Genomic DNA, 27014 nt, shown 5'->3' with positions numbered 1-27014 from the left:
CAATGTTACTATTACTCAAATACTCTTTTTCATGCCATTAGTTAGTATTGTATAGAAATATAATATTCAATAGTACAAATACCAAGAAGTAAAAAAGTGAAGGTATCATGAAGTTTAGTTAGACATGATTTGTGAAAAAAATTTTTTTTTTATTGTCATTACAGAGAAATAAAGCAGATAATATTTAATATTTCTAATGTAGAAATTATCAAACTCCTGCATCACGAAAAAAGATAATATAAATTTTACATAATTTTTAAGCATTTATGACATCAAACCTCCAACGTTGGAAGGGAATCATTGATGGCCACCAGGCAGCAGGCTGGTGTCTTCACGACGCCGCCGTCAGAGGAAGGAAGGCGGGCTCCCCGAAGGCTGACAGGACCGGGAGACGGGGTCAGAGGTCACGGGGTGACTGACAGAACGAGGAAGAAGAGGATGAAGGCCGAGATGACGGTCACATGCAAAGGAAGACACAACAATGGCCCGGGAGAGCTTGGAAGGACGAAGACAAACGAAAGTGAGACACGGCGACTGTCGCCTTGACGCAAATGGACGAGGACGCTCCCGTCTGACACTCATTGATGTAACTACTTGCCCTTTTCTCTTTCCTGTTGCAGAGCCTCCAGGTCCTTCTGCTTCCTTTAGCTGTCCCGACGTTTGCCTGTTGCGGTTCATCAGCCGTGTGACAAAAACGGGCACCAGATGAAGACAGGAAGAAGGTAAAAGGGTCACGCCGTCCGTCCCACGACAAGTACTTAACAGACGCGGTTGTCCTGGATTCACGGGAAGCGATGCTTTAAAGGTCAAGTTGTTTTGGTTGGGTTGGCTTTTTGATGGATGGATGGATGGATGGATGGGGGGGGGCATCTTCCAGTCTGGCTACTCAACAATATTCATGAAATGTATTCAGTTATACACACAAATGCAAAAGTACCAAGCAAATGTTTCCATGGTAAATATGATCAAATCAAAAATGCTAATTAAAAAAGACCAAATCATTATAAATATGAATCATAAACAATACAAGTATTTTAGCTATGTTAAGTCCCCTGAAATGTCAAAAAACAAGTACTCACTGAATCATAGTAAGTGTATGACCAGCAAGTACAACACAGCAATAAGTACAACAGCAGCAAGTACAACATGCCAGCAAGTACAACAGCAACAAGTACAACATGCCAGATAATGCAATCATAACGGAAATAATAATCATTATAAATCATTATTATTATTAATAATAATAATAATATAATTATAATAATTTTAATTTTCATGATAATATCATTACAATAATATCATAATATCAATAATACCATTATTATTATTAAAATAATAACAATTATTAATAATAATAATTTTTAATAAAATAATAGTAATAATAATTATTATCATAAATTAAAAAAATTATATATTATTATAAATAATAATAAAATAAATAATAAAATAATAATAATAGTCATCATCATAATTATTATTATTATTATCATCATAATTATCATAGCCAGCCCTTTATAGCAGTGATTCCCACCCAGGGGTACGAGTGCCCCCAGTGGTGTGTTATGAATAAATGCTCTTCAAGATGCTAAGTAAATATTAATGTGTTCGCTACAACATATAATACAACATATAATACAACATATAATACAACATATAATACAACATATAATAGATAATAACCTATAACCATAACAGTTTCATTCTACTTGAGGAGAGTTCTCCACACGTATGAGCGAGGGGGTGGTGGTGGGGGTGGGGGGGTTAGGTGGTATGACAAGACAAAAAGGCTGCTTTAGAGTCCGAGCACTTTTTAGCACACGGACCTTTAATCCCATCCCGGCTGATTGGTGCTATTTCCCTGCTGCCGTTTGCCCTAATGGACTGTTGGCATGCTCTGATGCAAGGCAGCCCGGATTAAAGCGCAGGCCAAAGATGACGTGCAAAATGCCACTTCCATGAGGTCATGTAGTCACATCCATCTACGTCCACCTTGCTGTCTCGCAGCCCCCCCGGGAGCCCCCCACGATAACAACCTCGCCTGGCTTTTCTTCACCACGACAAAACTAATTGAGCCTAAAACGGAGGCTGGTTAGCGTTACTCGTGGCTAGCGTGCCAGCCGGGTCTCCGGTCTTAGCAGCAGCCCCCTTTCGCATCACAACCACTGATCCGCTTGTCACTTGAGACTAACGTGACGCTAACGTTTGCCTGACCTGACGGAGCTGGAGATGCTACGATAAGCGGTGTCAAGCTCAGTGGAGATCCACCTCGTGTGAACATCCTTACGATGGGATGCAAGATGGTGGGACATGTGGCCTCCACCTCGGGGTGGCCCCCGTCATCGGAAGGGCAAGGAAATGACTTTGTCACGTCTGATTTGGTCTTCCCGTCTCCTTTGCGTGCGTGCTTACACACTGGCCACATCATTAGGTACATCTACAGCCGTGCTCGCTAGCTTTCACTCATACAATAATGCTACTGATTGGGGGAATTCTTTATCGATTATTCATGCCTGGACGGCTATTGTGAAGTGGAGCTCCGCCCACTTCCTCACCTGGTGTGGAAACAGGAGTTCAGAATATTTTGAAAAAAATAATCAACTTGGTTGTGCTAGTGCAGGGGTGTCCAAAGTGAGGTCTGGGGGCCATTCACGGTCCGTGGCTGTTTTTTTATTGGCCTTTGGTACATTTGAAAAATACAATTAAACAAAGAAAAAAAGCGCAGTAATTTTCCAACAATAAAGACAAAATTTGGGGTGAATAATATATATAATACTAAATATATATATAAAATATAAAAAATATATATAATACAAGAAACAAACAAATACACCTTCAATTTTTAGAAAAATTCAGTTGCGTAAAAATTATAATATTACAATAAAATCTAAATATTATGACAATAATGACATAATATTCCAGGAAAAATGTAAAATATTTGTAAAAAAAAATGAAATGTAAGAAGAAAACATTTGTATAAATCAGAACTCAAAACACAGAACATACGTACATACATCATAGAGACCCATATGCACTTTTGACATTAATTATTCAGGACATACTGGACGGTATATCATATATGTAGAACCGCTATTCCACGCCAAGCTGTTATGGCCGCAGTCAGCATGTAAATGAATAAAATGCGTATCGTGGTGAAAGAGTCTGCTAAATTGGAATGAGGTCACCGTGCCAAACATGAACAAAGCAAAGAGATGCAATCGTCCATCCCCGAGCCGCATACTAACAATATCTGACAATATCTGACAATATGATCAGTGCATTTGTCCGCATGCAATCGTAGCCCGGACAGGCAGTGCAGTGCTCTACCATTACGGAGCTGCTAATGCTTTAAGCTGCCCCAGCGTGGTTGTGTGCATAAAATCCATTAAGTGCCTAAATGGCTCATTTATACTTTATCAGTATTGCGCTATGCAAGTTTGAGAACGCTCTCTAATAGTGTACTTCTATGTAAAATAGAGAGATATGTGGATATGTTGATGCCATATCTAGCAGAATCTATTCATCCTTACATATTTGATGCTCATTTTTAAAACATTATTTAATTAAAATTAAAAATATAAATATAATTTCTCAAATTGGCCTGACACATCAACGCTACACAAACATTTTGGAGCCCATTTACCTCAACATAAACTAATGCAAAACATGAAGCTAGCGTGTAAGTTGGACTCCATGCAGTTCCACTCCAGTCCTGTGGGTGGCGGTGATGTGCATCATCAAGCGGTTGTCACCTGCCGGACAAACTAAAAAAGAAATGCGGAAGCAAAAAAATCACAACATTTCTGGAACTTTAAAATTGACACTTTTATTCGAATGTGCAACAAGACAGTCGTATGGGGTTCTTATTTGGCTCATTTTACAAAGTTTTTTTGTAAATTCGTTCAACAGTTTTACCTCCTAAACATGCTAGCATAAACAAAACAATCCAATGGACGCAGACTAGCAGCAATAATTTAATGGCTTCCTGAACATTTTCACTTTCAGAACCCTAAGGCACTACTTGGAGACCATTATTCCGAACTTATCACCTCTGAGTCACGATGGGTGAGAGAGGCGGACAGGAGGGGAGGGAGGAGAACAAGAGGAGGGAGGGAGGCGCTGAAGTTGTCCGGCGAAGCGCACCGCCGAGTCCGAAGCCACTCCACGGTGCGTAAAAGCAAAAATGTTGCTGTAATTCCGTTGCAGATATCTGACAGGACGTCTCGCCTGATCGTCATCACGTTGTGGTGATTTTTCATCCCCGAGGAACATCTCCGAGATCCGATGCATCCATGAATCTCACCGGGAAAACAAGCATCGTTCTCCGGCTGGTGCTGGTGCTCCTCCTCGCTGTGCAAGGTAAGCGCACCGGGATGGTGCTGACAGTGCAAAGACGAGGCAAAAAGTAGCTTTTTCACGCCTTGACATCACCTTTGGCAATTGGAGCGGTGAATAGAGTTATTTTTTAATTGTTTTTGACATATTGCCCTCTAAAATTCACTCTTTCTGCACAGGGTAGATGCATTCTTAGAGATAAATAACAACACTTGATGACAGGAAGGAGCAAATATAGCTGTTAAACCACAACAAACTCATTTAATTTCAATAAATCCACATGATATGTTTTATCATTGTGGCAACCAAAAGGTTGGACTCACCTCTCATTTGTCGTGTATCACTGTACTCCACGCTGATCTCATTAGATGTTCCTTCCATTGAGTCCATAGAAAAACACCCATGCCTCAGCCCCCTGGAGCTACCGTGATGCTTACTGTATGTACACAACGCGAGATGAGACGCTTGATGTTATGGCGATCTGCATGCAGGGGCGTGTGCACGTGCATACGTGGGTCAGAGGTCATTGTTTGGCACAGGAAAGAAGCCGTTAGTGGTGTTTAATGGCAGTGGTCGGCTTTATTCATGTTTTTAACGTCACGTACCGTGAAATGGAACGATGCTCTATTATAAGGCTGCATCGCAGCATATCATAGCAACATCTGTGTTATTTGGCGTTGGGCTTCATGCTGAAAAAATTTATATTTCAAAGTGTTTGTCCAAAGAAAAAAGGTCCCAAACAAAATCGTACCTTCTCCTGGTGTGAGTGAGGCTTTTCTACGGATGCTCCACATTCCAAAAATGTTAATTGCTTAATTGGAGCTTCCAAATTATCCATAGGTATCACTGGGAATGGTTGTTTGTCTATATGTGCCCTGTGATTGGCTGGCTGGCCACCAGTCCAGGGTGTATCGCTCCAGCTGGAATAGGCTCCAGCATTCCCCCGCCAACCTACTGAGGATAAAAAATGGATGGATGAATGACACAAGGCAATAGTTGAACATTCATTCATTCATTTTCTACCGCTTATCCTCATGAGGGTCGTGGGGGATGCTGGAGCCTATCCCAGCTGTCTTCGGGCGAGAGGCGGGGTACACCCTGGACTGTAGTTGAACATTACAAGACAATATGTTCATTCATTCATTCATTTTCTACCGCTTTTTCCTCACGAGGGTCGCGGGGGATGCTGGAGCCTATCCCAGCTGTCTTCGGGCGAGAGGCGGGGTACACCCTGGACTGTAGTTGAACATTACAAGACAATATGTTCATTCATTCATTCATTTTCTACCGCTTTTTCCTCACGAGGGTCGCGGGGGATGCTGGAGCCTATCCCAGCTGTCTTCGGGCGAGAGGCGGGGTACACCCTGGACTGTAGTTGAACATTACAAGACAATATGTTCATTCATTCATTCATTTTCTACCGCTTTTTCCCTCACGAGGGTCGCGGGGGATGCTGGAGCCTATCCCAGCTGTCTTCGGGCGAGAGGCGGGGTACACCCTGGATTGTAGTTGAACATTACAAGACAATATGTTGCCATCTAGTAATTGAATTTCTATTACACTCTGTGCGTATTCTACCGGCCGCTCTGAGACAAAGACTGTATGAGTGACTAAAGGGCTCACTCCGTTCGTGCCTATGTTCTATAGAAGAAAGGCACCAAGGTGCTGCAACCGATGCAGTGTGTTTGGAGGCGGGAGACGAGGAAACCCGGCATATATGCACATATAATATCCATCCATATCCATCCATTTTCCATGCTTATCCTCATTAGGGTCGCGGGAATGCTGGAGTCTATCACGTGGCAATATTCATTCATTCATTCATTTTCTACCGCTTTTCCTCACAAGGATCGCAGGAATGCTGGAGCCTATCACTTGGCAATTTTGGAGCATAATTTATAATACACGGGCAAAGTGATCAAGTTCATTTTCATTGATTGTGTGACAGCTAGGAATCTTGTGCCCCCCCCCCCCCCCCCCCAGACAAACATTATCTAATATGTGCACTTTTCAATTTCCAATTTCATCTAGTTTATACTCACTGAAGTGTAAACCGAGGAAGGATCCCTTGGAGGATTTCCTCTCCGCAGGGAGCCCCGCCGCCTCGTCAGCCTCTTTGTGGATGACATACTGCATCACAACATCCTCTCATAGCCACCGTGTTCACTCGGGTGCCGCTTCAACAACTGTTTTTCTCACCTGCCAGTCAAGCTCGGCAGGGTGTGACGTGGATGCCGCATCTGTTGCCGCTCCCACGAAACACCTGGGCGGCGCCACGCGCTCCCCACGGATCGCTGCTCACGAGATGCAGCCCAGGGATAAGACGGCAGGAATTTACGTATCTCTGCTGTCTTTCGACAAATATTTTTAAACTTTCAAAGCCCCGAGTGCAGGAATAAAAATGACGCAGATGTCACCCCCCCACCTCCACACCCCCTTGGGAGCTGTGCTAAGTGCATCACATTGTGGCACTTTAGTCATCATGTGCAAGACGTTGAATCACTTTGCCTTTAACCTGACGCATGCACGTGGATCCACTTCGCTTTTAACCCGCAATGGGACAAAAGTCCAGGACCAGGACCATAATCAGTGGGATCAGTCTTCTCTCAGACCAGGACATCAGCATCATCAGCCGTTTCTCACTCGGCTTGGCGACTTGGAGAAACTCTAACCTCGCTTCCTTTCCTCTCCTCAATCCCTCTTTGGCTGCGGTCATTCTGAACCAGGCTGTGTGTGTGTGTGTGTGTGTGTGTGTGTGTGTGTGTGGAGATAACAGCCTGGAAAAACACACACAGGAACCCCCAGTGGAGGGTTTTATTGTGCGCTGTGCAAGGTATTGTCTTCTGCCAGCCATGATGGGATGATTTGTCGCCACATGGATGGCATTGGATCCCTTTTCATAGATTAATCCCACCCTTCTTCTCAGTAATATTTGGATTTACAGTATGACTTTCAAAATAAGAGAGTCAGCCCGTGGCTCCCCTGCGGTGCACATCAGCATATTTTGGAGATGAGTGTTGGTGTCTTAAGGTTTAGGATTTAATGATGAAAATCAGCTGAATAGCATAATGTCCTTTCTCACCCCCGCATGGCTTGATGAAGCAGCTTAGAGGCTTGTCCGGCCAGACCGGTAGTTCTCGGGGCTTGACCCTTGATATCTTTCTGGTGGGGCCGTAATTAGGGTGTTCATTCATTTTAAAGCTGATAATGAAAGAAGAACAGAATGCAAAAGAATGCAATTTTTACCATGTGGAAAAACACATTACAGTATTTAGATCATACGTAGTCTGGGCTGGTTGGTCCAAAACAGTTGGGGCACCTTGCAGCACCACCACTGGAGAGAAACTCATCACACAAATATTCATCCATCCATCCATCTGGCTGTCTGTCCAACCGTCCATCCATCCATCCATCCGTCCGTCCAACCATCCGTCCAACCATCCGTCCATCCATCCGTCCAACCGTCCGTCCATCCGTCCGTCCATCCGTCCTTCCAACAATCCATCTATCCGTCCAACCGTCCATCCATCTGTCCATCCATCCAACCGTCCATCCATCCGTCCATCCAACCGTCCATCCATCCACCCGTTCGTCCATCTATCCGTCCATCCATTTGTTCATCCATCCGTCCAACCATCTGTCCATCCGTCCAACTGTCATCCGACCATCCGTCCATAGGTCCAACCGTCCATCCATCCGTCCATCCATTTTTCCATCCATTTATCCGTCCAACCGTCCGTCCATAGGTCCAACCGTCCAACCATCTGTCCATCCATTTATCTGTCCAACCGTCATCCAACCATCCGTCCGACCATCGGTCCGACCATCCGTCCATCCATTCATCTGTCCGTCCATCCATCCATCCATCCGTCCATCCTTCCATCTTTCCCAACTGACTTTGGGCGTACACCCTGGACTGGTCACCAGGAAGGAAAAGAAAAGCAATCCACTGCTGGGGCAATAAGTTAGGTGCCCCTGGTGGTGATCCGGCTTTGTTTACACTCATCCTCTGTTGCTGCGATGTGCTTCCAAGGAGATGTCTCCTTGCATCACGCCGTTGCCGAGCGTGTTTGTTCTTGTGCCGGACCTAAACGCTCCTCTGAGTTTGATGCTAGTGAGCAGCCCTCCGGTTTCCCTTTCCCAGAAGTAATAAAGTTCCATTGAAGTCTGACAGGCCATCCAGGGAGCGCATGTGCTTCAGGGCCATGCGGCGGCCCTGGGATCCGCTTAGCACGATTGTCGTTTGATTATTGCCACTGAGACTCGCCTCACCACCACCCCCGCCACCCCCGACCCACGCCGCTTCCACACACACACACACACACACATGGTGAATAACAACCGCAGGGAAAAAGCAGAGGCCTGACTCCACTGCTTGTAGATTGAATTAAAGACATCTTCCCGCTTCCAACACAAACACACACACAGTCAGTGTTGCATTTCAGACTGCTGGGAAGTTACAGCTCTCTCTGATGGGCATGGTGACTTAGACAGACAACGTTTGCGTTCCCTACGTGGTTGTGTATCTCTGCCCAGCTGATGAAGACCCATTACACAGGCCGTCCCAGCGTCAGGTCACACACACTTGACCAGCGCCGATTCGCTAATGTGTGTAATCACCTGCTCCGCTTGGGCCGTGCAGGCTGCTCAGCCAAGAAGACATTAGCAGCGATCACGTCATTAGCTGCAGCTGCCACGCAACACCTTCTCATCCCACCACGGCCAGTAATGACTCCATTCCTCAACGCCGACTTTCTTCTCATGGGGATATTCTTGTGCTGCTCATCGTGTTTCTTTGCTGTTTGAGAGATGATGCAAAAACGGAATGTGAGGCGGTGGGGGGGGGGGCATTGGATTCAAGAGGTCACATGTAGTACTCGTGAAGCAAACTTGACTCCAACAAGCAGAGCATATGCAGTCAACATTCACACAGGAGCTGCTGTCAGCCACAACTCACCCCAGTCACTCTCACTGCTAACACTAGCCGAGGTCACACATGTCACTTCCCAGACCCCGCCTCTTAAAGACGCAGACGTTGCACTGAAAGCCAGGATGATATATGTCGTATACCGTATATACCCTAGTAGTATAGTTTCATGGAATGGAACATTGGTAAGGTAGTATATACGTATAATATAGCCAAATATTTTTCCCTCCACTGTGCTCCCACCTTCGCTCCCCTTCACATTTTACCTGCGAGGCTTCTTGGCTCTCTGTCTGCTCACCTTTCCCAACATCGCTCTCCATGCTCACTGGAGATGAAACATAAAAAGCATCCATCTGGCTTCTTTGTGCCACCATGTGTTGGTGTCTTACCTGAGCTGACCTAACGCACCCTATGATGACTGGAAGTGGTGGAACGGTCGGCTGAATTTTTTTAAACATGTAAACTACGTTTAAAACATTAATTAAACACATAAAAACATTTAGTTTTCACTTATTGCGGGCTGATTTGGGAGGCTATCCCCGTGATAAATGAGGGATTACTGTACGGCATATCACAGTTTGGATGAACCTTCTCAACGTCTAATATTGGTATTTCACTTCATTTAGCCATTTTAATGCTTCATATCGGCAAATAAAATAAATATCTTTTTATGATTTGTTAACTCACTAGCAAAGACATATTTAGATTGTTTCAACGTGACCGCTCACTCCCAAGACGTATTTAGACGTCTTTTACATTTTTTTGCACAAGGGGCACAAAGAGGTGATGATGCAACTGTGCAATCGGAGAGAGCATGTTGTGCATTTTCTATGCATCTCTTCCATTGGAAGTACATCTGCACAGCAACCAGGAAGTGAAAAGGCACATTGTCTTGTAGCGTTGAAGAGATCTGAAGACATTCACATTTCATTTTGTATTTAAAAAAATCTGTCAAAATGATTGAAATGGCCGCCACCGAGAGAGACGGCTTTGGGAAAACGGTTGGGATTGAGTGAGTGAATGAATATATTTGTGAGAACAAGGTGATGGATAGAGTGAAGCGGTGAAACTGGAACAGTGATGTGGCGAGGGACGGCCTGTTGGCGATGTGAGTGATTGTCTGCCGTAGCGACTCCAATGGTTATGGTTGTCTGGATCTCAGCCACGTCTTTTTGGACGTTTGCGGCTGTGGACCAGTTTCACTTTCAAAGTAGGACACCTTTTCAAACTGACAAGCTGTGGAAATATTTGCGTGTGAGTGTCTCATCACGCTCGATCATGAGAATGATTCGTCTTTTGTACCGTGGAGCGGATTTGCACCGCAGATTCCGTTTGAACTTGAGACATCTGGGAACAAATGACACAATAATAAGAGCACTTGCAGGACAAAAAAAAAGGTGTCCCAAACACACCTTGTCCTCTCGCTATGAGGAATTAACATTCGGAGTGAATCAGACATCAACTCCCACATCCTCTGAGATGAAAGCTAGCGAGCAAGAAGCCAATGGATTTCATGCATCAGTGAAACAAAAATCACATGTTGTTCCCAAAGAGGCCAGGCAAAGGTGAGAGGATATGAAGAGCTTGCAACCAAAAGGCGCTAAATCCATTTTGACTGATTTCGAGAAAATCAATGATTTTTAACTACGCACATATCAATCTATTTGGTCATCAAGTCTATATTGCAAATGAAAGAGCTATCAATATAGGTCATAAAAATGCATGCTATAAAAATCCTGCACACACCATGTATTTTATATATTTTTTTAATTTTTTTTCGGATTTAGCGCCTTTTGGCTGAAATAAATTTGAAGTCACCTTGAACTTCTTCAATGGCATTGTTGTAAAAGAATGTAAGGTGCTTTAATGTGCTATGCTAATAAAATATTTACAACACAGAAGCCATTCTCAACATACAATACAAAATAATTATTATTAATTAAATTAATAAAAATGTTATTAAAAGCAGTGCTCATATTTGACTGCACCATGAAGGTGACAGTGACAAAAATCATCTCATTACAAACCCTTTACATTATATGTTTTTTAGTACAAGTAAAATAATGTTTCTCATGAAAGTTGGAGGTGTCAAGGTAGAGACATGCCTTTTATGGCGTAAAAAAAACTTCCATGTTACAGAATACTGTAAAAACACAATTTGTGTTCTCCTGAATTGCATAACATACTGTAACTATCATACGTGTACTTCATGTACACAAACAAAACAGGATGCGCACTGATACTGGCTTTCTGTATGTGCAGTGCCAATTGTATTCTTCTCTCTGATTGGTCAGATTATCAATAGATGGGAAACTTGGGCCAATCAGAATAAAGAATAAAGAAAAGGATTTAGCTCCTTTTGGTTGAAATCTGAAATGGAAATAGCGCCTTTTGGTTGAAAGCATACATTTCATATCACTTTTTTTCATATTTTTTAAAATGATTTCAAGACCAAAATATGTGATTTGGATACACATGACAGAGGTCTATTAAACTCATGAAAAACTTAGTGAAAATTGGATTTAGCGCCTTTTGGTTGCAAGCTCTTCATATGTTTTGCACAAGAAGGAGGAGACCTCGTGCAGCAAAGCATGTGTTGAGATGACGACTAATCATTTCTCGTACCGTATGCTGGTCCGCACGTCACAGGCAGGACATCAAACCCCTGAAAAGCTCTCCCTCACTTCTCTATTCCACACAGGCACTTTCAGCCGTGTATTATCAGAGGGTAATTAGTTCCCTCAGAGTGTCCAGCGCTCGCTCCCAGCCTCATCCTGTTAAGCACATGCCTGATCAAAGAGGCTCCCACAGGCCATGGCTGGACGGGTTCCTGGAGCCACCAGATACGGAGGCGCACGCCGGCTCTTTGGCTGACTAATTCTCAATCATTGTGGCGAGATGAGGGCCAGCACCGTGAGACTGCTCCTCTGCTTTTCCTCCGCTAGGAGAACAAAGACCCGTCACACGGTTATCACCCACTCCGCAAAGCCGAGAGCTCACATCTGTTACTTTTTCCATGAAGCCAACTCGTCAATGGCGGATCCGTCTCGGCTTGACTAATGTTTGAGGAGGAAAGAGTGGGACGCCTTTAGCACACTTGCCGCACATTTGGAACAACTGCCATGACTTATTCTCTAGTATGACCACATCCTCACATTTTTAGTATTACAGTAAACTTCGGATATATCGGATTCAATTGTTCCCACTGGTTTTGTCCGATATAAGCGAAATCCGTTATATGCGTATACTGGAAAATGTCCGTTTTACGCATATATCGGATTTATATCCGGTATATGCGTAAATGGGATTTTATCCGTTATAAAAAGGCACTTCCTTGACTATGTTTCCAATGTACCTGGAACGCTGCAAACGCTGCAAATGACGTCGTAGAGCGGCCTGTCACGATTCGGCGAATCGGAGCGCCACGATGCGGCCATCCGATATATATGCGAGGGAAATTTCATGGAAATGCATTGGAACGGGACTGGAGATTTTGTCCGAAATAGGCGAAATCCGTTATAAAAAATCCGATATATGCAATTCATTTTTATTGGAAATGCATTACAGAAAAATCGCTTCTTTTTTATATGTCCGTTGTGAGCGAATTTCCGATATATCCGAGTCCGATATATCCGAGGTTTACTGTATATGATATTTATTACAAAGAAATATGATCTAAGTATTTGATAAAATGTTACTAAATGTTACTGTATACTAAATAGATAAAAATGTATCAATTATTTCATTCAACATAATTTGTATTAGTTTTATATGGAAGAAAATAAGCTAATAATAATTAGCTGAGCTTCTGTAGGCGGACTGAAACAACAGCGCCTCTGGTGGTTGCAGCAAGTGTTGCACTCCTCTTTGTTGTTGGGGACCTAATATGCTCATTTTGGGTCCTTTGTCTTGAGTTGTGGACTCGGCTACACACAGAAGGCTTTCTAGATCTTCCATAATCTGTACCTATTCCAGCTGGATTTTCTTGGATTTTTTCAGAACAATCTGTTTTAATTTATTCCACCCACGGGGCACTCCGCTGTGATTGGTCACACTCAGCTTGTACCTGGGCATGCCCATATAGAGAGCCTTAGAAAAAATGTGCAAATGTCATTATGTGAAACTAGGCCCCCTTTAAAGTCATCAACAAACCAGGAAAACGCTCATAGGCCCCCTTTAAAGTCATCAACAAACCAAACAAACCCGGGAATGGAACACACCTACGTTTCAGGAAGCACAGTTCGGAGAGGTCAAAGTTGACAATCAACTTTTTTTTATCTACTGCTTAAGTACTTTGAAGAAGAGAGGGAATTCCAAGTATAAAAAAAATAGCTTAACTTATTGTTCCACAGTGAACACAAGGTCCAATTAATTGGCTGATTTTAATTACCCCGCTTCCCCCTCGCCCAATTTAGAGGCTTACACGAGGTTACGGGATCGCGGCGAGTGTGGACACACTTTGGAAAGCAGGTACCAGCAGCTGAAATTGCTCAGCGTCTCGAGAGGGAGACTGTTTCATTACACCGGAAGACTCAGATTACCTCCGCAGTGACCTGAGGAAAGTTGTGGAAAAGCCACTTTAATATGGAGCGACTGTGCAGAACTATTACAAAGCTGCCTATTGGTCAGACTTTGTTTTGGAACAGGAGAAAATATTAGTGGATATTAATGAGTGCAAACAATTGGAAGAAATATAGAAATTATTATTTCTATATTATTATTTCAATGATTTGGCTCACATGTGATGATGGAACTATTCTAAAAGTGGATTTAAAAAAAGGCATATCTGTTGCTGAGACGTACCTGTACATTCAATGTGCTAGCCTGGCCTCACAGATAGTACTAACAAAGAGGCTGTATGACTGACGGGAGGGCTCACTCCGTTCAAGCCTTTGTTTCACGGAAAAAAAGGCACCCAAGGGCTGAAAAGAAGCAGAGTGGGTGGTCTTCTTCTTCTTCTTTCTGCCTGTTTGGAGGCGAGAGGAAAAGAAAGCAGTAACGCAACAGACAATCCATTTATTGACTTGCCTGTTATTTATCATGTGATTCATTCATTTCCTGAACAACAGGAATCATCCTACCAGAGCGCTACTCATAAAATGTGTGAAATATGAAGTATTAAGTATGACTGGCAGGCTCAGGGAACGAGGGTTAGCGCGTATCGAGCGGAGAGAAAGTTAAACATGTGTTTTCTCTGCTTTGCTTCCCTCTCAGACTTTAATCTCTTTTGCTCCGCTTTAGATCGAGGTGGCCCCTCTGTCAGTAAGGTAACCTTTCAAATAAATCAATTCCGTTATTTCCCTCGGCAGGTCACACAATATGCGACAACAGCAGCGAAGCGGCAGCGGCCTTTAATGCAGGATGTGGACATACCGTCACCATGCACGTCGTCTCCGGTGGCAGTAAAAGCCAGGACTCATTATGACTTAGGACCCTATATAGTACATATGGAGCCTCTATCACAGGGGTCTCAAACACGCGGCTCTTGATATGAAAGTTTAATGTTAGTGCGGTCCGCGCAAGTTTGATATGGATGCTGTATGGTATCATGTACTCAGAAAAAATTATTACGTTTGATTAATGTTCATGTTAAAGGTTAAATAACTGTTAATAGTTATCCTCCCTATCCGTGTGGAAGTGGTAAGTTTTTGGCTATTTAAGTTTAAAGGAAATAACTCGAAGGCTACCGTTTAGGTCGCTAGCTCTCTAGTTAGCGACTTAGCATGTGTCTCGAGACCCTGCAGTTGCGCAATATGTAGTAAATAAAAAGAGTATAAATGTGCTTTGTTCATTTTAATCTGAAAAAATAATTTGTCTACCCACCAACTATATGTGGTTTCTTAAGTTTTTATTATTTGCCGTTTTGTTATTATTATTATTATATTTATTTATTTAGTTATTACTGATTGATTGATTTTCTTTATTCTTGATTAGTTTATTTATTTTTCACCTTATTTTGGTAGAAAAATAAAAAGTTTTTTATTATCTTTTTATTATAAAAAGATATTTGAGAACAGTGGAATGTTTTATCAGAGCTTTTATTGTAGAAAATCGGAACCAAAGCAAAATTTATTCATTTTTCTGTTTTTAATAAATGCGTTTTTTTTTTGGAAAACCTGATGCGGCCCAGTCTCACCCAGACCCTAGCTCCAGTGGCCCCCAAGTAAATTGAGTTTGAGACCCCTGCTCTATCAGGTCCAGGTGGTATTAAAAGCTACAGCCAGCTTCATGTGCATTTATTGTTTATGAATATTACTACTGCATCCTGGCGACAGAAGCACATATTGAAATGCAGTAAAAGAATCAATGATGGATGATATGCTTTATGGATTTATTGTCAAAGAAAAAGAAGAGTACTGCATTGGGGTTGCGGTCCAGTTTATTTGAAGCACGTTCACCTACCAAGTACAGTACACTATATCCATCTATCCATCCATGCATTTTCTATGCCGCTTATCCTACACTACAGCCAGTAAAGGTTAATGCAGCACAGGAAGTTGATGGCTTGGGATGGAGGTGAATGCTGTCTCCATCCTTTCTCAGCTTAAAAGCTTTAGGGGAAGCGCCCACCATTAGGTCATATGCTCTGATAATTGTCTTCCTGTACTTTTGTTTAACATCGATTCATCAATGGAACCTCAAGTCTGGTCTATGATGTGGAAAGGGATGAGGATGTAGCGTACTTTGTAGCTACCGTGGGCCGTGTGTGTACATGCTGTGGCTTGAGAGCTTTGTTAGGACTCTGCTGCAGCGTGCTGGTGGTGTGACTGCTCACCGTCCCAAGTGAGGCTACATTTTCTGCTCGGACAGGCGTGATGGGGGGGGGGTCTCCGTGCCATCCCACGCAGCAGTGTTACTCCTGGCTCTTTTCCACAATGTGACCTTCCGTCCGGTCTTGTAGAGCGCATATACTTCAGACGCATATTCACATTTCAGTGACGGCACTCTGACCGAAGAGGCTTTTTCTGCTTACCAACAGGACATATTTTGTTGTACTTATGGAATTATGAGCAGATACTGCAGGGTGGGCTTCAGGGGTATTTGCTACCCATCACTGGAATTATGTTCTAAGGACACCATGGTCCTTTCTACTTCACTTAATCATTTGGAACTGTATCATGCAAACATGTCAACACTGCATGTTTGATTGACAAGTCAGCCTTTCATAATGACATTTGCACTAAGAAGCGTCCTTTTTATTATTAAGATCTTTATTTACAAAGTGTTTCATATCATTGTGCAAACTCATCGACCTTCATCCATCCATCCATCCATCCATGTGGGAGAGCCAGGCCACCATACAGGGAATATTGTACCCTCCATCTTGTCCTTATGGTCCCTACCCAAAGTTCATGACCAGAGGATGAAGCTAGAACCGTAGATTGACCAGAGAACGGAGAGCTTTGCCTTTTAGCTCAGCTCCATCTTCACATCAGTGGTCTCCATCTCCCGTTCCGTCCTTCCTTCACTTGTGACCCAAAAAACTTAAACTCCTCCACTTGGTGCAGGATCTGAGGTCCTGAAGATGGCAGCCCTTTTTCGGGTGAGAACCAAGCACTCAGACTAGGAGGTTGCTGATTCTGATCCCGGCCGATCCCTTGACCACACAGCGTTGATCTTGTTGACATTCCCAAAGTGCTAACTAACCCTTCTTCCTTTTTGGATTTCTTTCCTTAGGCTGTTTTGCATCCAAAGCTGAGGACCGATTATTCCGCAGGTTATTCCGAAGGTACAACCAGTTCATCCGACCAGTGGAGAATGTGTCTGATCCGGTCACGGTGGAATTTGAGGTGTCCATATCTCAACTGGTCAAAGTGGTAAGAGAACATAACTGCTTTTAAACAAAAGGCTTTCTTTTCCGTGTCGGCATAAAAAAATTAATTTTTGGTCTGTTCCTGCAGGATGAAGTCAATCAAATTATGGAAACAAATCTGTGGCTAAGACATGTAAGTCCCATTCACGTGTCACCAGCAATTCTTTTATTCTGTCCATGGTAGCAGTTTTCTTTCTGTTCTTCAGGTGTGGAACGACTACAAACTGCGATGGGCTCCTGTGGAGTACGACGGAATCGAGTTCATCCGAGTTCCATCCAATAAGATTTGGAGGCCTGACATCGTTTTGTACAACAAGTAAGTGTAAGAGTCGTCAAGTTGGACTTACAACATTGCAATACAACATCAATCAATCCATCTAACGTGTTGCTAGCACGATATCCCGCCCCCCAGTACATGTTTATCCATAAAGGTTTTGGTACCTGGTGGTGATGTGATGAGTTCAATGGCAGCACCTGAATGAGAGGCGAATATTCAAGCTAGTTCAGTTGCTCTGATTCGACTCCTCTGGGGTGCAATTCCAAATATGCGATCATCAGGTCTTGACACAACGTATGGGGGGGGGCAAGACTGACAAGCCCCTGAAAATGAGAATGACTGATGTACCGTATTCCCTCAACTGAAATCATCATGCTAATCTAATTTGGTATCTTCAGTCAAATTTAGCATTTAGCATTTCACATGCTAAGTCCCCTCGCTAGTCCAAGTAATAGTTCCTATTTATTCCGTATTCCGTCTTCCAAATAACTTGCTTTTCCTTTTGTATGATAATGATGAAGAAGTCCTGGTTGTCTTGTTTAGCTCGCGGTGTGCTGACCTTTCCGGTTTCACATGGAACTGACATTTGGGTGCGCTGGGAAATGCTCTCTCGTAGTGCTGTGGGGGATTTTCTGGTGGAGGACAAGACCAAGGCTCTGCTGAAATTTGATGGCACCATAACTTGGGTTCCTCCGGCTATTTTTAAATCCTCCTGCCCCATGGACATCACCTACTTCCCTTTTGACTACCAGAACTGCTCCATGAAGTTTGGCTCGTGGACCTACGACAAGGCCAAGATCGACCTGGTGCTCATCGGCTCAAAGGTAGGGAAGTCAAAGGTTTAGTTTTAGATCCATATCGCTTTTCTCACTTAATTTGGAAACAAACATCTCCAAGGTGAACCTGAAAGACTTCTGGGAAAGCGGAGAGTGGGAGATCATCGACGCGCCCGGTTACAAGCACGACATCAAGTACAACTGCTGCGAGGAGATCTACCCGGACATCACCTACTCCTTCTACATCCGCCGCCTGCCGCTCTTCTACACCATCAACCTCATCATCCCCTGCCTCCTCATCTCCTTCCTCACCGTGCTGGTCTTCTACCTGCCCTCCGACTGCGGCGAGAAGGTCACCCTGTGCATCTCCGTCCTGCTGTCCCTCACCGTGTTCCTGCTGGTCATCACCGAGACCATCCCCTCCACGTCCCTGGTCATCCCGCTCATCGGCGAGTACCTCCTCTTCACCATGATCTTCGTCACGCTCAGCATCGTCATCACCGTCTTTGTGCTGAACGTGCACTACCGCACTCCCATGACTCACACCATGCCCGAGTGGGTCCGCTCCGTGTTCCTGGGGGTGCTGCCCAAAGTGATGCTGATGAGGCGGCCCCTCGACCAGGGTGGTCCGTCCCCCGCCAGCATCACCGTCGGGACCGGAGGCGGCGGAGGGAACAAAAAGAGGAAGAACAGCGTGGGAAGCGGATCAGGAAGCGTGAGTGTAGGCGGGATCACAGGAGGCGTGGCGTGCCCGCCGCTGGATGGTGGCGCCGGAGGAGGGGCCTCCTCAGCGGGCGGCTCCATGAACTGCATCGAGTACGGCGACGTGAACCGTGACATGAAGCGGGATTTGGGCCGGAGGTGCCCCTACAGAGGCAAGGAGGTTCCGACGCCTGTCCCTCCCACGATGGCGCCCCCTTCATCTCAGGGCGCCCAGCAAAGGCCCCCCGAGTCGGAGCTGCCCAAACTCCCGAGGGCCCTGAACGCACCATCTCCGGTGAACGCCGTTGTGGCGTTCTCTGTGGTTTCACCTGAGATCAAGCAGGCCATCGAGAGTGTCAAGTACATCGCCGAGAACATGAGGACGCGCAACAAAGCCAAAGAGGTAAGACCACATAGATTGGACCCCCCTATTTTAACCCGTTGCCATAGAAACCGGGAGAGCAAAGGCTTATTAACCGTGGAGTCACTTTGACAGTAACATTGTCCTACTGAGTGAAGCATAAAAGGAAGTTAATGATTAAAATAAACATCCCTTGTTTATCTCGGTTAATTGGTGATCGACTCTACAGCGCTACTTCCTGTCCACCACTCGCTCTGTTCCCCTGGAGAACGTATTTATAGCAACAAACTATCATATTTATGTCTTATTGGATCTTATTATGTCTACTGTATTGGGTAATAAGAGTGTAAAGGTGACTATAGGGGTGCTACTTTATGTCTAGAGGGCTCTAATCATGTTTTGGAAGGTCGTAAGCAGGTTTTCTAGCTCAAACTATAAACATATTATATTTATAAATCAGGAATCCTATTTCACGGAACGCCACTGTGGAGTCTGGAACCAATTAACATGATAAAAGAGGTATTACTGTACTATGTATATTTACGGAATATTTGCTTGTGTTTTATTTTCATTGCGTGTATTTGATGTCGGAATTCAGAATGATAATACTGCACATACTCACAATAATTGACTTTTAATCTTCCTCTTGTGTTAGCTTTCTGGTATCATGTCTTATGTTAACGGGTCGGTTTTGACCCATGTATTAAATCAGCTATAAAATACACTAAAAATAATAAGTTACCATCAAATTTGGTTCTCATCTCTTGGTTACCTTCTTAGGCTTCCTCATCCATGAAAATATTGGTTTTAATACTTTTAGTGTGGGCATGTAGGCCTTTTTTTGTCACTATACCCCTTGATTTCAATTTCCAAAAATGGTCAAATGAACCTCTAAAGAATCATATTCATAAATTGAAGGTTTGTTTTGTTACCTGGCTATTACTGAGGGATATATAACATATCTATTAAATCAATTAGTTGTATTTATTTTCTCATTTTAGTATTAATCACTAAAAAAACATCTATGGTGTTCGGGTCAATTTTGATTCATATATATTAATATCAAGAAGAGGTAGAAAAAGTTATTGTTTTCATCAACAAAATGAAGCTTACATGATGAGAAGAGGAGCTGGTTGCTAATTGTACACTTATGATTTCAGTTTTGGCTCAAAATATTGCTTTATAGTTATAATATTATAACCGACCCTAACAATACAGTGGTCATAATTTCAACCAGACCATTTTAAAATGTAGTAAAAATTATTTTTTTGGTTTTATTTTGTTGAAATAGAGTTTTCTTGATGCAATAAATATTTGTTATGTGATTCTTTTTATGCATTAAAATGTAAAACACAAGAGGAGGGTTAAGAACCCCTGAAAGCACCATCTTATAGGACACTTACACATACAAACACATTTATCCTAATTCTAATGTACCCCCTCAGTCTCAGAGAACCAGTATTCTCCAGCACACCAGTAAAAGCCCCAGTGTGGTGGGTGTGTGGACGGGGCTATAAAAGGACACTAAAGCTTCTTGCACAGCGGGCTTCCCTTCACAGTCTGGATGCTCCAGATACGTTTGTTTGTTTGTTGCCATCTTGTCTTAGCAAGGCTGCCATGCATGCACAATAGCCGGGCGGCCACAACAATAGCAGGATGACGGCTGCAGCTGTGATCCCATTGCACACACCTGACCGATCAAAGATTACCCCCCCCCCCCCAACACACACACACACCTTGACCTTATATAGCCACAGAGCTGCAGTGTTGGCTCTATTAAGTACGCTACCATGCTTAGCTGCCGGTACAGCTTGACATTTATCTTCACCCAAGCTTCCAGCCTCCAGCTCATCTTTCTCGTCTCTCCGTGCCTTGCAGGTGGAAGACGATTGGAAGTACGTGGCCATGGTCATAGACAGGATCTTCCTGTGGGTCTTTGTGACGGTTTGTGTGCTGGGAACGCTGGGACTCTTCCTTCAGCCGCTCATCAGCTTCTTTAAATGAAAGACACGCTTTGTCCTTCTCTTTTTTCTTCTTCTCTCCTCGTGTCCCCGTCGAACTGCTGTGGGGGGAAATCATCGCCCCCGCAGCCTTTCACGTCACCGACTGGACCGACGCCGTTTGTCCTCCTTCTGCTTGTTCCTCACTCGGCTCTCCTCGCTGTCAGCCGTGTGTTTCTGCACTTGACTTCCCACGTAAATGTTTAGGAACGTTCACTCGTGGTGTCTGTCCTCTTGGTTTCTCTGGGCCGTCGTTATCATACGCTAGATTAACGATCACGGCGGTAATCCCACTGTGTTATCTTCATGCTGATGTTTCTTACAGATCTTCTTGAAAACCTGGAGGAGCACAAACTGAACATATAGTAACCCGAGATGTCATCAGTAAGTATTACTGTAGTACTTAACCTGCGTCTTCTGTCAGCGCACTGACTCCATATGACCAAAGATAACTAAGGTCAAAGGTCAGGTTTTTAACATTCAGGGATGAAATCAAGCACAGTGACGATTGTCATTTTATTGTTCAACAAGCCACGTAAAGAAACAAATCAAATGTTTGAGCTCCGAAGTCACAAAACACATTCCCAACTCATCCGACGTAGATCCCCCTTAGAACCTCAGCTGTGTCCTCTTGTCAATCGCTAACCTCGTTATGGACCTCATTATGTCTTACTAGTTAGCAAAGAGTTCTGATTCTGATGTTGATACCTAAATCACATAAAAGTGTTTTCACATGATTGTTTTTCCACAAATGTATCCTTGTACAAATCTTTGGTCTATACGGGTGGTATAACACAGTCGTCCCTCCTTTATCGTGGTTAATTGGTTCCACACCTGACTGCGAGTAAGAAATGGAATATTTTCATAGATCATAGATTTTGTAAATATGGTTTTTACCATTACAGCCCTGTAGAGATGAAATAAGACCCATGAAGTCACATAGCAAACAAGCCTTGAATTTAATTTACTTAAAAATTTACCACTTCCACACTGGATGGGAGGAGAACATTTTTCCAATCATGCCCTGGTTGACTTCATGATCGCATGCAATGTTAAGGTAATGTCATGTAAGCTAATGTGTTGTGTCGTTATCGTCTACCACCAAACGGCCATCATTCGTTCGTTCGTTAATTGCTGCTAAAACTTGATAAAGCGAGGGAGCGATAATTGAACCGTGATATGGAGGGACGACTGCATGGCTTTTTCTTTTCTCGAGAAAGAAATCACATTGAGTAGAATTCTAATCACAATGGAATCCCTCCATGTATACAAAGCACTTTGCAATACGCGACGGAATTAAACTTGAAAGCCAACAATGATGTGTGTCGGTGTGTCGGGAGTTGTGTATCGGAAGAGAGGGCGCAGTAATGTCGGGAGTCCAAATCCATGCCTTGCTGTCAAGTAAAGGATTATGTTGTTTAAATACACTGAGAGATAGTCATGACATGATGACGTGTAGCGAAGCCTGCCTTTTCTTATTTGTCAAAGCTCTTCTTAATGTTTGTTTTTGTGGACTCCATCTCGTGTTTCGTCTCGTCTCATGAGTTGAATGACACATGTTACATTATTAAAAAGTCGGTATTGCAAAATCGGGGCCCTTTGAAGGCAACACAGCTGCACAAGTCGCTGGTATTTTTTTTCCAAAGTCAACTGTCCCCCGATGGCGGACAAAGCACAGCACAGCACTTTTCTCTATTTCTTCTTCCTCCCTCCCTCCATCTATCAGAGGTCACAGCTCAGCCCGAATGCGCCTGTCAGCACCGAGGAGGTTCTGCTGGCTGCTTACATTAGACACAAATTTCCCCTCAAGTCCGATTGCAGCCTGGCTGTAAATGGGCCCCCCCCCCTGTGGCTCTCTGCAACTCCACCAGTCACACTTAATCCCCACATTGCGTGCGGCACGTGTGTGTGTGTGTGTGTGTGTGTGTGTGTGAGAGATCTGGGAGGGCAGAAGGAAGACCGCACATGTCACCTAGCCAAGTGGGAAAGTGTTAGATTCCCCCTCTGTGTGTTTGTGTTGACGCGCGGCTGCAGGACGTTTGTGGTGTGTTTGTGGATTAGGCGGCGAGGATGTAGTCGAGTTCTAAATACAGACCAGATGAAGCGGGATCCCATCAGTCAAGCCGCCACAGTATCAAGACACTCGTTTATATTTGGACGCCATTTGGGCCACAATTTGCAGACCTCAAGGTCAAACAAACGAATCTGGATCAGCACCGGTTCATCATCGACTAGGAATAAAGAATAAATGTAAAAACATCATCCCAAGTGGTGTCTTCCCAGTAATGTATATCTTGGGGGAGGGGGGCTCCTTCCGAAAGCTGCTCCGACCGCGTTAATGGGAATTTGTAAGTGGGGAAATGTGTGATATTTTCAAAGCTGGAATAACCGGACTTCTTTTGCTCAGTGGCAGTCGGAGCAAAGCTGAGCATGGCAAAGCTCCGGGTGCTAAATTGAGGGATGATGTTTTATTAAAGCAGCCGTACGGATGAATATTTTACACGCTTCTCCGCCTCCTAGATAGCGACGCGCCGTGATGCCACCATACTTTTTATTGGGATGTTTTTAAGCCTGTGATGAAAGACCAGTTACCATGTCTCCTTTCTTCTTGCTGAGGGCCGCTCGATGCAAACGACGAGGCGACCATGATGGAGACGTCGGTGCGGGTGCTGCTGGGTGAGACTGGGGGTGACGCAGCCGAATTCGGGTCTCTTGCGCCGCTGTGGGCGGAACGCTACGTGCCAGAGGCCGCTGGACCGTGGATAAGTGGAGGAGACTTCTCTAAATAATTCATTTCACGCACACACGTATAAAAGCACATGCACTTGTGCAGAAAGACCGGATGAATATTTATAGTTAAATTCAAGAACATTGTCCTCCAAATGAAGGAGTATCGTGGTGTAACGACACCGATGCTTCTGGCAACTTTTAGGTTTTAAACTAAAAACGACTGATTCTGCCGTATCATCCGTGCCAACGTCTGCATGCCCTTATTAGCAGGACATGATACGGTCCCTCGCGTCAATCCAACTGAAACATCCATAGTGGCTCTCGTGCTCTTCAAAGATTAATATAAAGAATAATATGAGCGCCAAACGTGAGAAAAAGCCATCATGTCCCAGGCGCTCAAATTTCCAGGTTTCCATGACATCCATTTTCTTCCGCTTATCTGGAAGTCTCAGCAATCTCTGGACACTCTTCCAGTTCCACCCGGAGGACACCGAGGTGTTCCCAGGGCAGCTGTGACACATACTGTAATCCCTGCAGTGTCCCGGGTCTGAACGGGACCTCAAAGTCCTTTTGACCTTCTGGTTTTCAAGGACAAGGTCAAAAAAGTTAGCACAGGGATGACTAGCTCATGGCGGCGTTCCTTTGTGATCCCTCCACGTGGGCTCTTAGGGTTTATTGTTCAGGTTTTACTTTGCACATGAAAGCCAAAGCAGACTAGAATTTAGTCTGCAAATGCCGGACTATCGCCGTCATATTTCCCAAATGTCAGAACATTTTGTACCGCCGACAACAACAATGTCCGTCAAACAATGCAGTGAATGACGTGTAGGATTATTCAAATGTCACTTTTTCCATACATTTCTTCATATGAAATACGTATTTATTAGGAAGGAGTGTGTTTCCATTTCACATAAAAATGATAAATAACATCTAAGTCATCTTTAATACATATTCACTCCTTTTTATGGTTATGGACGTTTGACAAAATACACATTTAAATTGCGTAATCCTGCTGATTTTAAGTTTGTTATTTCCCGACGGGAAACGTAACCTTTGTGACCCAATGACACGCCTCACACGGTCAACACTGGTTTGACTCCAGGTCTGAACCGGATCTAAACCAGCACCAAAGTTGGCTGCAGTGGGAAATGCTATAGGCCAGGGGTCTGGTCCCCAACAACCGGGCTGGGGACCGGTACCGGTTCATGCCGCATTTGCTACCGGGCCGCACAGAAATTTTAACTAATTTATTAACGACTCACTGTCTCCCATGACACCTAGATGGGACCATCTCGTCTCAACCAAACTAGTTTGGGCCTCCCACTGATTCAGCGGGTGGGTTATATTTTCCCTGGACTTAACATTTGCTTTCAGTCTCGTCGTTTTATTTTATATTTGCGGTATTTTTCTGCCGGTCCGTGAAAAAAAGGTTCAAATCACATCGGCCCGTGGTGCAAAAAAGGTTGGGTCCCCCTCCTATAGGCGATAGCGGTGCAGGTTATGTTAGGTTGGATGTAGGACGACTGCGGCGTTACAGTGTATATGTAAAAAGTGTATATCGTTGAACAGTACTGCAGACAAATACTGTACTAGTACACCTCATTAGCATTCAAGCCCTTTTAAACGATGTAAATGCCAGCGTTAAGTCAAGATATGGACCAACAGACTCTAAAAAGCACGTCTTTAAATGTTAAAAAGTCGTGTAAAACAGGACAATTAAAGCCGATGCATTCCCGTCTGCTACGCTTAAACAGGAAGTCCACGTGTGGTTAAAGACACAATGTCATATTGTCAGCCAGAAGTCCTCCTGATGCTGTCACTGCAGCTCCGAGCGCACGTGACGTGTTGCATATGCGACGTGACAGAAGGCGCCTCATTATCTTCATGGGTCCAGAGGCGTTGGATGGTTACGCAACACTTCCCTTTGACTCATCGTGCGCCTGTGATCGTGTCATGGACACTGACACCATTATACGCGGCGTCACTGATACGTATCGCCGTACGTCGCTCTGCAGACCAGCTTACCGTGTCATTCCCTTAGCTTCGGCGTCAGTGCTTGGACACCCTGGTCCAGGTGGGTAATAAGTCTTCCTGCCAAATTGAACCATGTCATGTGACACCATTGCAGTCAATCATATAGTAACACACGTTGTGGCTGTGCTGGGGCTTCGTTAGGACCTCGTTAGGCATTAGGGCAGGGGTGGGCAAACTTTTTGACTTGTGGGCCGCATTGATTTAACAACATTGACGGGGGGGCCAGACTATATAATATTTTACACGTAACGGTCAATTTTTACACGTATATTTTACACACGTTTTACATGTAAAAGTGTCATGCAATCTGCTATATGTTCACTTTGAGATGATTTATTTGATTTAAAGTGTGTTATAAATTAAATGTATTATAATAACAATAATAATAATTATTATTATTCAATATTTTTTATTTAGTATTATTATTAATAATAATTACTATTATTAATAATAATTATTATTTTATTTACTATTATTATTAATTATTAATAATGTCAATAATTAATAATGTCAATATTTAATAATATTATATTAATTATATTATTAAGGCTCAAGTCTTGATGTCAGGTTGTATGTTGAGTTTAAATGAAATACTTTGGAAAGAACAGGTGGGCCGTATTCAAGCACTTGGCGGGCCGGATGTGGCCCCCGGGCCGTAGTTTGCCCACCCCTGCATTAGGGTCACCTCTTCCAACTCAAACGACTCCCACAAAACCAACTTCTTGACCGTCATCATTGCGGTGCGTGGTCTCCAGATGATGTTCTTACCTACACACGTTACCGTAGCTGGAGCTAGCGCATATTCATGCATGATGCACACGTGCAGATGAGGCACGGGAAGCACAGCTGACTCACATCTCATGACGGACATGTTTGATGTGCCAGGCTTCATTCTGCCGACTGCCTCTGGACGCACACACACACACAATTTGCATTGTCCGACAAACACGCAATCCAGTTGCATTTTGGATGCCACCTGAATCATTCACTCGTACTTTGAATCACAAATTGAGGTGCCATCAGACCAGGGGCGTCCATCTGGTTTTCATTGCAGTTCTGCAT

At 43.9% G+C, this 27014-nt stretch overlaps 1 protein-coding gene across 1 annotated transcript; it reads left to right on the top strand.

Annotated features, from left to right (window-relative positions):
• The first annotated feature begins 4112 nt into the window (after positions 1-4112).
• On the top strand, positions 4113-26274 carry LOC131110524 (neuronal acetylcholine receptor subunit alpha-3-like). Its single transcript, XM_058063727.1, has 7 exons — positions 4113-4356; positions 16937-17076; positions 17161-17205; positions 17279-17388; positions 17966-18173; positions 18247-19230; positions 21067-26274. Exons 1-7 carry the CDS (start codon positions 4290-4292, stop codon positions 21190-21192), a joined length of 1680 nt encoding a protein of 559 aa, XP_057919710.1. The 5' UTR covers positions 4113-4289; the 3' UTR covers positions 21193-26274.
• The last annotated feature ends 740 nt before the right edge of the window (positions 26275-27014 follow it).

The sequence above is a fragment of the Doryrhamphus excisus genome, chromosome 23, assembly GCF_030265055.1.
Source record: "Doryrhamphus excisus isolate RoL2022-K1 chromosome 23, RoL_Dexc_1.0, whole genome shotgun sequence".
Lineage (NCBI taxonomy): Eukaryota > Metazoa > Chordata > Actinopteri > Syngnathiformes > Syngnathidae > Doryrhamphus > Doryrhamphus excisus.
The sequence above is the reverse complement of the archived record's forward strand: the minus strand, read 5'-3'. Positions and strand labels throughout refer to the sequence as shown.